This window comes from Glandiceps talaboti, chromosome 6, assembly GCF_964340395.1.
Source record: "Glandiceps talaboti chromosome 6, keGlaTala1.1, whole genome shotgun sequence".
NCBI classification, from domain to species: domain Eukaryota; kingdom Metazoa; phylum Hemichordata; class Enteropneusta; family Spengelidae; genus Glandiceps; species Glandiceps talaboti.
The window spans coordinates 3,954,060-3,970,474 of NC_135554.1; the positions used below are offsets into that span (position 1 = coordinate 3,954,060).

Below are 16,415 nucleotides of genomic sequence, written 5' to 3' on the forward strand. Positions count from 1 at the left end.
TAGGATATACAAGCCAAAATGTATCGACGATTTTCAAACAAAGACACAATTTGTGATATTTCTGACATAAAAACGAGAACAATCAAATAACTACTTCACCAATAATAACACACCAACATAATTTGAAATACTGATAAACATGTACATATCTTAACTAGTTTGAATTTGGGTTATATTATCGCCTTTTAGCTTTAAGTGGGTGTATGTTTGGGATATGTACTACGAATAATAGCTCCTTTTTGACGGAAATCAATACAAGCAGTGGCGACACAGAGAAGTCAAAATTGCCTCTAGATACTACTACATAGTGGTAAATAATCCCCTTGCTCTCCTGTCCACACTGTCGTATTACGTATAGTAAAGGACATTAATATTGGGCATTGCCATGACAATACAAGGTGACGATGTAGGCGTCCGTTCCTTCTTGTTTATATGGCAATAAATCTCCCTTGTAAGTGTCGATCTCCTAAACAAATACATATGACTGCAGCTCGTTCACACCTACTATGGATTTGATATGAATTAAATATGATTATCTGAGTGAATAAGACATATCAAAACCTATCGCTTTAGACCAAATTGCTACCACCAAGTCTCTCTTTGATACAATAATGCTAGAAATCAACTAATAAGAAACTCTACATGCTACACTTTAAGATATAGCAAGATTTAATGAGTACAGTTTCTTGTCTAAATGAAATGAAGTAACGTGTCACCATGGAGACATCAAATACAGACATGAAAACATTTGCCCGACATGTCTGCGTCTTAGACCAGTTGCAGTAGAAAAAATGAAGTAAGAAATTGCGATCTTGTCATCTTAAAGTATAGAATGTGCAGTTTCCTAATATTGGTTTCAGTCTGGTTGTATAAAACAGAGCCAGTGAACACTAACACGGAACGCACTGTACTAGGGTATAGTAGGTGTATTTTCATTCATCTTAGGCACTACACAAAACTGTAACGTTGACTCGCCAAGCAGAATTCACTTCCGAATACAAACTGTCGAATGTCACTTGATCTTCGGGAGTAGGCTAGGGTGACAAGCTTTAAACGGAAGTGGGCTAGGGTGACATGCTTCAAACGGAAGTAGGCTAGGGTGACATGCTTTAGGCACAATAAATTTAGTATAGAATTATATATGCACACATCGGTGTAAATTTTCATTGTAAACTTGACGCATCATAATTTATACATATCAAATAACTGGTTTATTCTAGGTCAACAGCTCTTATTGATTTTTAATTATCATTTTATGTTTACAAAGACTATCTCATCCTTGATTATTAAACTTTGTTTTATTTTTTGGCGGTCAGGTTGTCATGTATTGTGGACAATATCTGTCCATTGACCGACAGAATATGTTAACATTTAGTACGTCACTGCCTGTGGAAAATATAGAACATTTGAAATTTCTGCAGCGGGCTTTAAAACCTTTTAATTGTATAGTCTAGTGTAATATGAATATTTCGTATTGGAAATCAAACATTGCAAGCACTTTATAGCCAGTTAAATACTATTACCAATTTTTATGACGCAGTGTACCCTATGTTCATTGTCGAAATGGTTTCTTCCAATTCAGGAAGGTTATTCGGCAAACGTGTCACAGACGAAAGGATAGCATATTAGTGGTGATGATGTTAGTCATGCGATGATTTTTTCATCGCCTCAATAGGATGCTTGTGTTATAATTGATATCACACCTCGTATTTCATCATTTTAATTACTAAGTCAGCTGACAAGTTCCACCTAACCTCGTTAATGCAGTAGGTGTATGGATATTAGCTGAATTTGATGCAAGTGTGGGTGTTGAATAGTGGAGGAACGGACAAAGTACGAATTGTACCCAAACTGTCAGCACAGCAATAATTTTTGAATCTCCTGTGAATCGATCTCTCATGAGGTGTATAACGTGACGACAGTTGAAACTCTGCGTGTTGTGTGTCATGTAGAGAAAGGTGTTGCATTGCATTTACTTAAATTGACTAACTTCATCCGTGATGGCGATTGAGCTTCATTAACTCGGATGTACAAGGTATCGTCAAAAAGCACTTTTATTGTTGAACAGAAAGAACGAACTATCCTACAAACTCTATCTAAAAAGGACATCGGCGTGTTAGGAATTTCCACATTTTATTGCATATTTTAAAATCATTCTGAGAGTGGAGTTTGTTGTCAAAGGAACCAAATGGGTCAGCGAGTCGTCAATATTTAGATCAACGATTTTGGGAGGATAACTGAATAACTGTCATATAATCCATCATATGTAAGGGACCAATCAAGACAACTGATATACACTGTGTTAAATGTCTTTCAGTACATGTGTTGACGACCTCCGTGCCTGTTTAAGTCGTGTGGAGGGTTTACATACTACTGACGTACTATAGTCTGCATAGTAAAAGTGGAAAACCAGCTGGTACTCTGGACAAGTGCTGTGACAGACTAATTGCGTTTATAGTGTGTCCAATTCGTGCTGGAAATTGGAGTGCATAATCTAAACTGAAGGAATCCAAAGGTGATTGGTTTGATGGTGAGACGACACACTTTCCATCATCATTATAGCCAATTCATCATCATCATCATCATCATCATCAACTTAGTTCTGGCATTCGTGTAAATCGTCTTCATCATTACCACCACAACTATCACCATCATCATCACCTTCAAACAAGTAACATCACTATTCTGACCGATTTCGGCATTTTTTAATGAAATTGTAAAAACGAATAGACTAGTCGAAATGCTAACAAGTCACAGTGAATAATGTGAAAGGGTAAAAATCACTTGCATTCTTTAGATAATCATGAACGATAACGAAAGCTTGCCAGAATCTACAAATGACGACTTCGTTCAGCCGTTACCGGAACGAATTGGGTGGTTAACGCTGGAAATCATCATCATATCTGCAGTAATTTTTAACAACGCTTTGGTCGTCATATCGGTTCTCCGATTAAAAAAGTTGCGAGAAAAGCACTCTAGCCATTTCATTCTAAGTCTTGCCGTTGGAGATTTCTTTTGCGGTGCCATTATCATGCCATTGTTTGCGGTATATATTTGGTACGGTGACTGGATATTTAGTGATGTTCTGTGTAGTATTGTTATGACGTTGAACGTTGGCTTATCCACTCAATCCAGCTTTGGTGTAATGTTGGTAAGTGTGGATAAATATCTGTTCGTTATATATCCACTGCACTACCATCAATTAATGACCCCATTACGTGTCAGACTAATGATCGCAGCTACGTGGATTGTTTCTTTTGTTACTGCGGGCTTTGGGTGTTTAACAAGGTGGGCAGAAGAAAAACAGCATCCTCCCATTGATGGCCCCTTTCCTCCTGTGTGTTTTCATGTCAACACTGGTTTTATCATAGCAACAGCCCTTCTCAGCGTTTTACTACCTTCTACTGTTATAGCGTTTACAAGTTTCCATATTTTCCGTGCCATCCGCCAACAACTAAAGAGAATATCTCCACAAACTATTCTCTCTCCTGTACAAGAGACACCGGCTATATCATTGGAGAGAGAAAACAAGATGGATATCATTGACCTGGAACCACTGCCTGAAAAAGCTGAAGAAAACCAAAATCAAGAGATTCAAAGAAAACAAAATGGAATGAAAGAAAAGCATGAAACATCAACAATACCTAAGACCACAGTAGAGGGAAGACCGATGATGCTTAAAGTGCAGACCACACACAATAGGCGGCAACCCACAAATTTGTCAAATGGTGAGAGAAGACTCAATAAAACTGAAATAAAAGCAGCAAGAGCCGTGGGGCTAGTAGTTGTAGCGCTTTTCACTATGTGGTCACCATTTTATATCATTCTATTCATTTCATCCGTATGTTACAGTTGTCATCTACGACAAGCTCTCCAGATTGGCATTTGGATTGGTTGTAGTAACAGCGCCATTAATCCACTCCTGTATGCTAAAAACAAAGACTTTCGGCAAGCCTATCGAAAGGTTTTACATTGGTCTTGTACACCTTTATCTACTGAATCAAACAGTAGCAAAAGTCTAGTAACCGCAACAGCACCCACGATTCGAGTTTCATAGTACGAGTGCTATACTGACACTGAAGGACCTTTAATCGTATGGGAAATTGTCTGCAAAATTTATGTAGGTACAAACATGTCACCGAGAGACTAAATAAGAATACTGATGGGAAACGAATTCTGTTGGTATCCCTTGTAAAGCAGTAACCAAGCTCGTCGTCAGTATACTTTATGTCTACTCTGGGATTGCTATGAAACTGAGAGGAAGTTGGTTATCAGGAAGTCTTACAATATAAAAACCGTGAAAGTATTAGACTGGTGAGTCAAACATAAGTAGCAAAACGAGAATAAAAACAGTTTTATAACTGCGCACAATATGATAACATGATAGGAAATGTCTTTCTACCAGTCTTTGTTGTCATGGAAACATTTTGTGATCTGTAATGTACCTTAGATGACTTAAAGGAATGGATGACCAGTCATTCACAATAATGGGTCAGTATTTAAAATGACATTTTGTTATAATAGAAATATTTACGAAACCGTTTTGATGTGGTACACTACTAAAAGATATATATTGTTCATGAAATGCCACGAGCTGTCTATCTACACTCGTATTCATCTAGTTACTAAATATTTAAAGATATTCAAATGTTATCATTTCTTAAGATTTTGACGTATCTAGCAAATATTTAATATTTAAGTGTGGCTGTACATGTCTGTGCCATTGAGAAATATAAAAGAGGCAACGGAATGCCTGTTTAAATGGTGTTACAAATGATACTTCATTATCATACAGTGGCCCTCTGTGCATTATACATCGCATCTCGGTTGTATGTCAACGGAATGCTTACAATAAATCATAAATTAAAACTAATATGAACATTTTTCATTAATTTAAAAGGTTTCACTTATTAGTTCTGCGACACATAAATAGTGTAAATCGTTTGTAATGAATGTAAGAAAAGGAAAGTCCTATTAATGAAAAAAGGTATTTATACTTCCTATTGCAAGTCGCCGACCATCGTTTTTCAAGCTTAATTCGAAAGAAGCCATTTCTATTATAGTTACAAGCTTTTAGTACCTCAATAAAACCTACCAAATTAATATTTATATTGATAAATGTTAATGTATATGTATTTTGTATCATTTTTATGACAAAGCAATAACATATTTTAATACACAAGGAGGTAATAATCTTTAGTATGTCAGTTTACTATTTCTTTATTTAATATACTAAAATTGTTGAGTGATTTTAAAGTTTCCAGTTTGATCGCATTTGAACTACATTTTATGTGTAACTGTAAACATGTCTGACATCTATAATGAATATTGATACACCGTTCAAATAATGTGAATGAGCATCAAAGTTTAGTATTGCTGTAATATTAAGTGTGTCCGAGTTATTTTTTAGTGTAACTGTATACAATTGTATTTCTATTTTAAAAGACTTTTACATGGGCTAGACAAAGTAGACAACCTGTCCAACGGATCAGTCTGCGCCATTATTATGTTACCTCGGTTTTTCTAAAATAATTTCGAAGGAAGGCTCATTTGTTACACAGCTGCACCAATACTATTAATACAATATACTACTCACCCACTACACAGTTTCATTTTAATCATGTTGTGTGCACAATGGAGGAAAGAATGTCACCTTCTTATCTCTTGTGATGCATACATGAGTGGATTTAGAGACAACTGTACGTCCACTTAGCACCAGCTGTAAAAAAAGGACTGCTTGCTTTTTATTTATCACATTGATACATTTCTACAACATGCTGTGTAGACTTGAAATGTGTAATGGGCATTATATCTCAATCATTGCCAAACACACTCAAACACTATCCTTATTAAGTCATGGACAAATCGACATACGTATTTATAGTGTTATACATTTTGAAATTTGTTAAAATACCTGAACAGTATAATCTTATACATACCTGAACATTATTTCTATTTTATCTGACCTTGTGTGTACTTTTTATTTTATCATTCGATTTTATTTATTTATTTATTTATTTAGTTAGTTTACAGACTGATGACGATAGGAAATCACGGTCTTATTATGGACACGGTTATGTACAAAAGGCACAGTTTGTAGTTTATTTCACGTTTCGACTATAAAAAATATGATTGTACAACGTAGTACCTTACTATACGTGTGACAGAGGTGGACACTTGGAAACGATGATATTTTCCGAATTAATTGTTCGCCAATATATTACATCGCATTATCATTTTTACGTCGTATCCGAATTCCAAGTGGGAGTTCCGAAATGATTCAACTTGTATTAGTAATTGGAATTACAAAATAATACTTCAATTTCCAAGAAATAAATAATGTTATAGACTGTGTCCCTTCAACAGTTGAAGAATTATTTGTACTAATCCTATTCAAAAAATTTGCATATTTCTATTTTTTGTAATTATGCCGTGTGAATATTTAATCATTGTCATATGCTTATGAATATTGTCAATCACCCAGGTATGAAGTCATTAACGAAGTGATTACAATCTATCTTTCACTACAATACATCTCAATTTATGACAATGATTAATAACTAAGTAATTATAATATATCCTACTGGACTTGCTGTTGTTTTGAATGGCAACAGTTTCACATCCTATCCTGGACACTTCTTCAGGCTAACTGATGATCTAATGACAGACGGTCGGTGACACCAGACAGACTGTGAGTAGAATTGTCATGTGATGGTGAAGACCGTCTAGGAATTTTACTATTCGCTCAGGTGTCTCCAATAATCTGTCATTAGATCATCAGTCGAGGATAGGATGTGAGACTGTCGCCATTCAAAAAACAGTAAGTCCAGTAGGATAGCTTATAATTACTTTCTAATAGTTATTAATCATCGTCAGATACTGAGTTGCATTTTAGTTGAAGGGGTAACATTCTCCTACATGAAACAAAACCAGAAATTAAGCTTGAGACTCAATATATCCATGTTATGAACGTTATCTAATGCCAATTTAGGGGTTTGTGTCAAAAACACGTATTTCTTAGATTCCAAAAATCGTTCAGGCATAGTTAACCCATTCTCGCAAGCGAGAGCACATATAATTTGTGCTAACACAATGGAAAATGTACGTCATGGACTATGCCGTAAAGAGGCATGTGGAAAATGTACGTCATGGACTATGCCGTAAAGAGGCATGTCGAAAATGTACGTCATGGACTATGCCGTAAAGAGGCATGTGGAAAATGTTCGTCATGCCGTAAAGAGGCATGTGGTTTACGACGATAAATTAACCATTAGTTTTATATTATTATATTTGGAGATAGTGTTTTTTATTTAAATTTATTTTCGCAAAACATCTCGAGTCCAGAGTATGATTTTGTATAATTTATATGTATGGTATCTTGACGATATCTTTACTGTGCATATTGATTTCAAATACCAAGGCTTATGAGACGGACCGCAAATAGTTTACAAATAACTCTATGAAAAAGACTAGACCAGTAATCTTCGATTACTGTCTTAAATGTTGAAAACGGTTGTATCAAAGGTCGATTACAAGTAATAATATACATAATTTTATGAAAGTAGTTTCTTAAGTCAGTAAAATATACATAAATACTTGGGGTGTTTTGGTCCAAAAGTGAGTTCCTATGTGGTTTCTTCATCCGTATCTGTCTATATCATGACTGAAACAAAACTATTAAACTATAGGGGAAAATATGGCTTTACATATTAAGTATTACATACATTTACATAATTAATGAATATTTAGCACATATAATTACCATTTTCAGACGCATTGTTAGGGAAGCCAGTTCTTTAACACATTGACATAGGTACAGAGATACAACGAAATCCACTGATTTGAAAGATACAGGACAATAATAAGATTAAGTTGATAGATGATGTTGCACATGACTGGGCCATAGTATCCCGATAGGCCACAATACCCACAACTTATGTACGAAAGTAATATGAATGTTGAACGTGTGCTTACTATCAATGTCGACAGATCTGAAGTATTAATTATAAGAAAACCACTGTTTAAAACTGGCAGTGTCTAAGTTTGATCATTTGTGAACGTTAATATTATTGCAAACTATACATTCTGGCTTAAAGTTGAATATATCTTGAACGGCGTCAGATTGTTGACACGTGCTTTATTCATAGGGTATGTATTTGATGAACATTGATGTGTATGTTCAGAAAAGAAAGGATAAATTTCGCTCTGCTTAATGTACATTTACAATACGTGAATAACATGGTCATCATATATTTACCGCCTACACAGATTGAAACCTATTACAGAATACGATTGGATTGATATCGTGGCGGTCGAATAGCGAATCATATCATCAGAAAATAATATATTTTCATCAGCTATACATAAATATATCTTTTTTTGTCGTATTAGTAACGTCCTTATATTATATGATGGTATCACTCAATTATTGTAGTCACAGATTTTTATGATTGGAATACTTTATCGACATATATTGATCACGTGTATTTCATTTATAAAAATAAAAATGTTATAATAATCCTACTTCATGATTCTGTTGCCTTGATTTAGATTACGTTCCTTTAATACAAATATGTGAGTATGTATTAATAGTTCATATGTATCTCTATTTTACATTTGGTATGGATCATTGTGTTGACGCTGGCAGAAAGAGTGGTATTTGAATCAAGACCATATGCATGCGATATATATATATATATATATATATATATATATATATATATATATATATATATATATATATATATATATATATATATCCATGGTTACGAAGTTGATTTAAAATACTGAATAGTTCTGACATGCGCATATTACGTACTGTCAAACTGTGGAGCCTGCTAATCAAAATTTGTATTGGGCTATTCCACAAATATATCCAACCTCAGTGATTGTAAAAACAAACATCCAAACTACTTTGTATGTTTCCATCAGACTGTATTAAATAAACGTCCACATGTTATATGCCCCACTTAAATGGCATCTCAAATTAAAATGTTGGATTTATTTCGTTGTAGTGTAATCTGAAATTGAGTAAGGTTCAACAAATTAAACAAGATGTGCAGTTGTAAAAACTAACCGCAAATTTCCCACTATGTTTTAAGTGGTTAGTGGAGTATTAAAAAGGAGTAAACTCTATGATTTGTGTCTATAACAGATTCAGAGAAATTAAACTACGTATATATATATATATATATATATATATATATATATATATATATATATATATATATATATATATATATATATATATATATATATATATATATATATATATATATATATATAATTGACTGGATGTAGATAAAACCACATAAAAGTGCTCAATACGGGTAGTAGAGCGAATTATATACAGGTTTTGAAAATTTGAACCAAATTATATGCTATAGACCCTACAGAACTGTTTCGTGAGGTGCGTAGTCCTCACTCATCAGGGGTAGAAAAATTACCCCTGATGAGTGAGGACTACGCACCTCACGAAACAGTTCTGTAGGGTCTATAGCATATAATTTGGTTCAAATTTTCAAAACCTGTATATATATATATATATATATATATATATATATATATATATATATATATATATATATATATATATATATATATATATATATATATATATGATTTATGACTGTAAACGGCGTTAGTATAATTAATTGTAATAATACAGTGTATTCATAATACACCTGTCCTCCGTAGAGCTCCAGCGACTAAGATTAGTATCCCCTGGTACGGATCTATATCGGTACATCAGTCCTTTGTACTTCCCAACTCCCTGGGAAGCATACAATCCATACAGCTCATAGAATTAGATCATTCAGATTGCAACCTCCATCATACCAGGTCCCCCAATTATACAGCTGTGTTGACCGATGCTCATGTATGGGAAAATCTTGCCCAAGAACTTTAGCCATTCACTAACAAATGGCACCGACAAGGCTCAAACCTAAATCCTGCAGATTCCAAGCGGGTCACTGAAACCATTCGATGTATCTCATAAACTTCTAAACTGAGAGTGTCCAGGATGCAAAGAATGGTAGGGTTATTTATAGTTGAGGTTTTACCTGATCTAAGGTGATTCGAAGAATAGGGTCTGGGTTAGGAAGGCTAGAATATACAAAACAATGTGACAGATTTTTTCAAACAATGAGTGGTCCATGTTTATTGATACAAGAATGTCACAGACAGACAGACAGACAGACAGACAGACAGACAGACAGACAGACAGACAGACAGACTATAACAACAGCCGCGATTTTAAATGGCTTGAAGTTATGTGTATTAACAGGAATATTTATGACAGATGGGCAGGCAGACAGACAGACAGACAGACAGACAGACAGACAGACAGACAGACAGACAGATGGACGCACGGACGGGCAGGTGGACGGACTGACTGACTGACTGACTGACAGACAGACAGACAGACAGACAGACAGACAGACAGACAGACAGACAGACAGACAGACAGACAGATAGACAGACAGATAGATAGATAGATAGATAGATAGATAGATAGATAGATAGATAGATAGATAGATAGATAGATAGATAGACAGAATAAACACATTCACACGTACAGTCTTATGGGATCATCTGAAACTAGAAGATGTACGGCAGTCCATCACACAATCGCAGGTGTCACTTTGACCAGTAATTTTGTACTACTACCTTTGTGATAATTCTGATACGTGTATAAGCTATTTTACGTTCAGGTATTTTTAAAGATGTCACCGTGTTCGTTGCAATCATATTTGTAAAACCAGGAGTATTAAAAGATTAAGTGTACGCTGTCTTGGTTTGGAGGGAAGATGTCACCAAATACCATCTGCTGCAGATACACATTAGATTGAATACTTTTGTAAGCACAGTATGGTTGATTAAATCACCTCTAATCTATCACAGTGACAGTGCAAGCTGTCTATCAAAATTTTAATTATACAAGATTGTTGAATGTTGTTGATATGTACATTTTATCCGTAAAGAGATTTGAGATGTATCACGCAAAAGAGATCTATCTGAGGTTTTAGCTCTTAATTGTACACGGGGGACGTTATTTGTCCACGGACTTCAAGGTTCAATAATAAACTATCAGAATAGTTTAAAATCAGTGTGCGTGTGTCTGTGTGTGTGTGTGTGTGTGTGTGTGTGTGTGTGTGTGTATTTTTACATACTACATTTTCTTTGCGACGAAATGATGCATGTATACAATAAATATATATTACGCTGCGAACTATGACTGATTATAATCGTGGCGGCATTATCTGACATAAAATAATGTATTTCATCTTCACAATAGTATTGTAATGAGAGATGTCAATAGTATTGTTATGAGAGATGTCAATAGTATTGTTATGAGAGATGTCAATAGTATTGCTGTAAGAGATGTCAATAGTATTGTTATAAGAGATGTCAATAGTATTGCTATAAGAGATGTCAATAGTATTGCTGTAAGAGATGTCAATAGTATTGTTATAAGATATGTCAATAGTATTGCTATAAGAGATGTCAATAGTATTGCTGTAAGAGATGTCAATAGTATTGTTATAAGAGATGTCAATAGTATTGCTATAAGAGATGTCAATAGTATTGCTATCAGAGATGTCAATAGTATTGCTGTAAGAGATGTCAATAGTATTGATATAAGAGATGTCAATAGTATTGCTATAAGAGATGTCAATAGTATTGCTATAAGAGATGTCAATAGTATTGTTATGAGAGATGTCAATAGTATTGTTATGAGAGATGTCAAAAGTATTGTTATTAGAGATGTCAATAGTATTGCTGTAAGAGATGTCAATAGTATTGCTATAAGAGATGTCAATAGTATTGTTATTAGAGATGTCAATAGTATTGCTATAAGAGATGTCAATAGTATTGCTATAAGAGATGTCAATAGTATTGCTATAAGAGATGTCAATAGTATTGCTATAAGAGATGTCAATAGTATTGCTGTAAGATATGTCAATAGTATTGCTGTAAGAGATGTCAATAGTATTGCTATAAGAGATGTCAATAGTATTGCTATAAGAGATGTCAATAGTATTGCTATAAGAGATGTCAATAGTATTGCTATAAGAGATGTCAATAGTATTGCTATAAGAGATGTCAATATTATTGCTATAAGAGATGTCAATAGTATTGCTATAAGAGATGTCAATAGTATTGCTGTAAGAGATGTCAATAGTATTGTTATAAGAGATGTCAATAGTATTGCTGTAAGAGATGTCAATAGTATTGTTATAAGAGATGTCAATAGTATTGTTATAAGAGATGTCAATAGTATTGCTATAAGAGATGTCAATAGTATTGCTATAAGAGATGTCAATATTATTGCTATAAGAGATGTCAATAGTATTGCTGTAAGAGATATCAATAGTATTGCTATAAGAGATATCAATAGTATTGCTGTAAGAGATGTCAATAGTATTGCTATAAGAGATGTCAATATTATTGCTATAAGAGATGTCAATAGTATTGCTGTAAGAGATGTCAATATTATTGCTATAAGAGATGTCAATAGTATTGCTGTAAGAGATGTCAATAGTATTGTTATAAGAGATAGAGATGTCAATAGTATTGCTATAAGAGATGTCAATAGTATTGCTATAAGAGATGTCAATAGTATTGTTATAAGAGATGTCAATAGTATTGCTGTAAGAGATGTCAATAGTATTGTTATAAGAGATAGAGATGTCAATAGTATTGCTATAAGAGATGTCAATAGTATTGCTATAAGAGATGTCAATAGTTTTGTTGTAAGATATGTCAATAGTATTGCTATAAGAGATGTCAACAGTATTGCTGTAAGAGATGTCAATAGTATTGCTATAAGAGATGTCAATAGTATTGCTGTAACAGATGTCAATAGTATTGCTATAAGAGATGTCAATAGTATTGCTGTAACAGATGTCAATAGTATTGCTATAAGAGATGTCAATAGTATTGCTATCAGAGATGTCAATAGTATTTTTTTTATAAGACATGTCAATAGTATAGTTATAGGAGATGTCAGTGTTGTTATAGGAGATGTCAATAATATTGCTGTAAGATTGCTATAAACAAGCGTAAACATCATGACTTCACAACACTTAAGAAGATCGTAGGATTCATGGTGAAAACGAGGATTTATTAATTTTTGTATTTTTTGTTTTCGTTGTTTAAATCTAGAATCTATGTAACATGTAATTTTGTATTAAGGGTATCTTAGTACACAGCATAAATCCATAGGAGACTATGATTATTTGCAATTAATTAATCTCTTTCTATAAAAGTAAGGGTTTAGAACTGTAGCAAATGTTGACAGAAATCAATTTGTGATAATGCTACCCATGGTACTTAATGTACATGTTTGTGGTTTTATACACTGCAGTATAATATGATTTAACAAAAATGTGGAGAATTAAATGCAACTCACTGTGCAGTGTATTTTCAATGTTCGTTTATGGTTTTCATTTGTACATTCAGATGTAGCCAATACCATAAATGCTTCTATCTACAATTTCATTCAGATGATCTTGAGAATGACAAATTGATTGAAACACAAATGGCCAGTTCAATCACCAATTAAAACTATCGTTAATATATCCAGTGGTGAATTACATGAAAATGAAAGCTAACTCTATCCCTAACCTTATACACAACTAGTCATTACTATACCCAACTAAATGAGAAATTTGAGAAATAGTGCATGTGGCTAAGGCATACGTGGAGAATACAAATGGAGGAGGGTCCGGGGCGGGGTATCCCCCTCTCGCAGTGTAACATTTTTACACAAATTACAAATTACACTTGTTCAGGGGTCACTTTACGTCACCAAAATGACTCTTATCTTGTCGTACCCCACTTAAAGTGATGTTTTCCAAAATGACACCTCCCTCCTTTCAAGTGGTGTTTTTTTTCAAAATGACCACACACACACACACACACACACACACACACACACACACACACACACACACACACACACACACACGCACACGCACGCACATCAGAAACACACACATCAAAAACACCACTCACCAGTCAGTTAAAAATGCCCGGCCCCTAACTTATCATTGAATCAATTTGTTAAAAAAATAACGTTTTCGACCTCAGTCACCACCTACTCATCCATGAACAGTGTTTAGATTATACTTGCCAATTTCTTTGAAAGTAAACAAGTCATGTTTATTGATTGAACTAAAACTTACATCCATTCATTCATTCATTGACTGATGTGATTTCTACAACGTGTTTATTTCAACTTTGTTAAGCTAAATTTTTAGATAGCTGATCTATATATTGCTTCTCAATAAATCTCTGAATGCACAGTAATCGAATATTAATACTCAGCAGGTTCAAATCAATGTTGATAGATTTTAAGGATAAAAGTAGTGAACCGAAATCTTTATGAAAGGAAAGGAAAATAAATTGATTTTAGAAGTCAATGTTATAACTTAATGTCGTCTTCAAATGTGTTCCAGCCCACACGTACTTCGTCTAATCTACTATATAGACAATCAATCTGAAATTTGTAACTATATTTTTCTTTATATAATATATTCCAGCCTGTCTATTGATCTTTCATAATTTGATTCCCAGCAGAGAATGGCCTTCGTCTTTGAAATTCATTTGATAAAAAACGCAATAAATATCCGTTATTATAATGGTGTCAGTCTACTTCAGGCGAGTATACAAATTAATGTGTGACTGGCACGTAGGTCACGTTTAATGATCTGTAACGAAAGGACCGGAGAGCATTTTGCAGCATGTTTTTTGAACGATTTAGACGATACGGTGCAAACTCCAACTTATCAGAATCAAAATGACATTGTTACTGTGTTTATTTCTTTGTGAGGTAAACACAACTTAACAAAAACACCAAATGTAGCATTGACATCTCTTGATAGAGTGACACACGCTTCAAACGTCTTTACCTGCTCTCCAGTTTTTTATAGCCCGTGAAAAAGACTGTCTGTGCGCAATCGAACGTCGGGATTCAAATAAAGCAGAAGTTTTATTAACCAGACTTGAACTTGTCCTTTTATTCAAACTCAAGTTTTTGTATGTATATATGATAGGCATTTTGCTCTTCCAAATACAACTATGAACCATAGCAGAGAAAAGATAATATCATTGACAAGTAATAAAAGGACCTGCATAAATTGTAACATTTTGATAACAATCCTCCCTTCGCCAATAAGAAGGTTAAAAAAAGTCATTATTTCGTTCCTGTTTATACATTCCAAACCATCATGTCACTGTTCCTTACCTCAGGCGTTCTTAGACTTAAGAGGTCCTAGCTCTTGAAGTACGCTCTGTTTGAAATGGCGTCAGCTAAAATGACTTGAGGTCATTCGTCAACTGATAGAAGTGAACGGGTATGACTATAGTGCACCAGACATGTCTCATAATTCGTGCAATTTTCATATATGACAGCTGATCAAATTTGAAAGGTTGGCTATCTGTTAACGTTAAATATTACTAAAAAACATTAAGGTGCAAAAAACACTGGTAAGATAATTCATATGAGGTAAATTCATTGTTCATGGCATCATCAACCATTACGCAGTTCAAGGGATTCTCTTGTCTACTATGGACCTTGATCGGATTTTCTAATGTCTGGAGTTTATCAACAAGTTACAAGAACGTGTTGTTCTGCATAAAGTAAATTGCTAAACGAACAAATTTAGGTGAACTTATTTTTTGAACTTACTCATAATAACGATAGTAACGAGCATTACCAATGATTTCAAGCAACAGTTGTTTCTCGTTAAATTGTTCCATCAAGGTGAACACCCAGCAGCTAAGTTGAGTCTATTCGTCTTCCAACTAATTACACACTATCGCATCTATCAATCAAAGATGAATTCGTTATCGTCAAATATTACATAGAGACTAATTTGTCTTTTCTTAAATGTACCATTACTGGGCCATGATATACGGTCACATAACGTTATATAGATTGTTGCGTGTACGTGACTTAATCTTCGTACTAAGTAAGGTACATGGCCTGAGGCCATCTTAGAACTGAATTTCTGCCTCGATAATAATTTTACAGAGAGTTGACATAATTCGTTTATTTCGTTAAGCAAAGGATTTCGACAAGAAATCTCAACGGAGGGGAAAACGTGAAGTATTGAAGAGAGATAAATCATTATAAGCTGTATCAATACAACATCTATATATTCATTCAATATTATCCACAAGCAGTACAGAAACAGGCTGAAATCGTGATCGCCGTTGACGGGGCTGGTTTTTGGCTGCGGACCCAAAAATCAATTTGATCTTATTTCTCGTGTATGCAGCTAAAAAAATATGTTTACATCCAGATAATGCAATATTTTTTACAGAGAGTTCGATATTACGCGTAAGTTATTGTACCAAAGAAAACATTTTAAAAAGCTTTAGTTACAGATTTAAGTATAAATGGATAT

The 16,415-nt window shown here is 34.0% G+C and overlaps 1 protein-coding gene across 1 annotated transcript; it reads left to right on the forward strand.

Annotated features, from left to right (window-relative positions):
* The first annotated feature begins 3,205 nt into the window (after positions 1-3,205).
* LOC144436467 (D(3) dopamine receptor-like) lies at positions 3,206-4,057 on the forward strand. Its single transcript, XM_078125265.1, has one exon. It carries the CDS (start codon positions 3,206-3,208, stop codon positions 4,055-4,057), a length of 852 nt encoding a protein of 283 aa, XP_077981391.1.
* Positions 4,058-16,415: the final 12,358 nt, after the last annotated feature.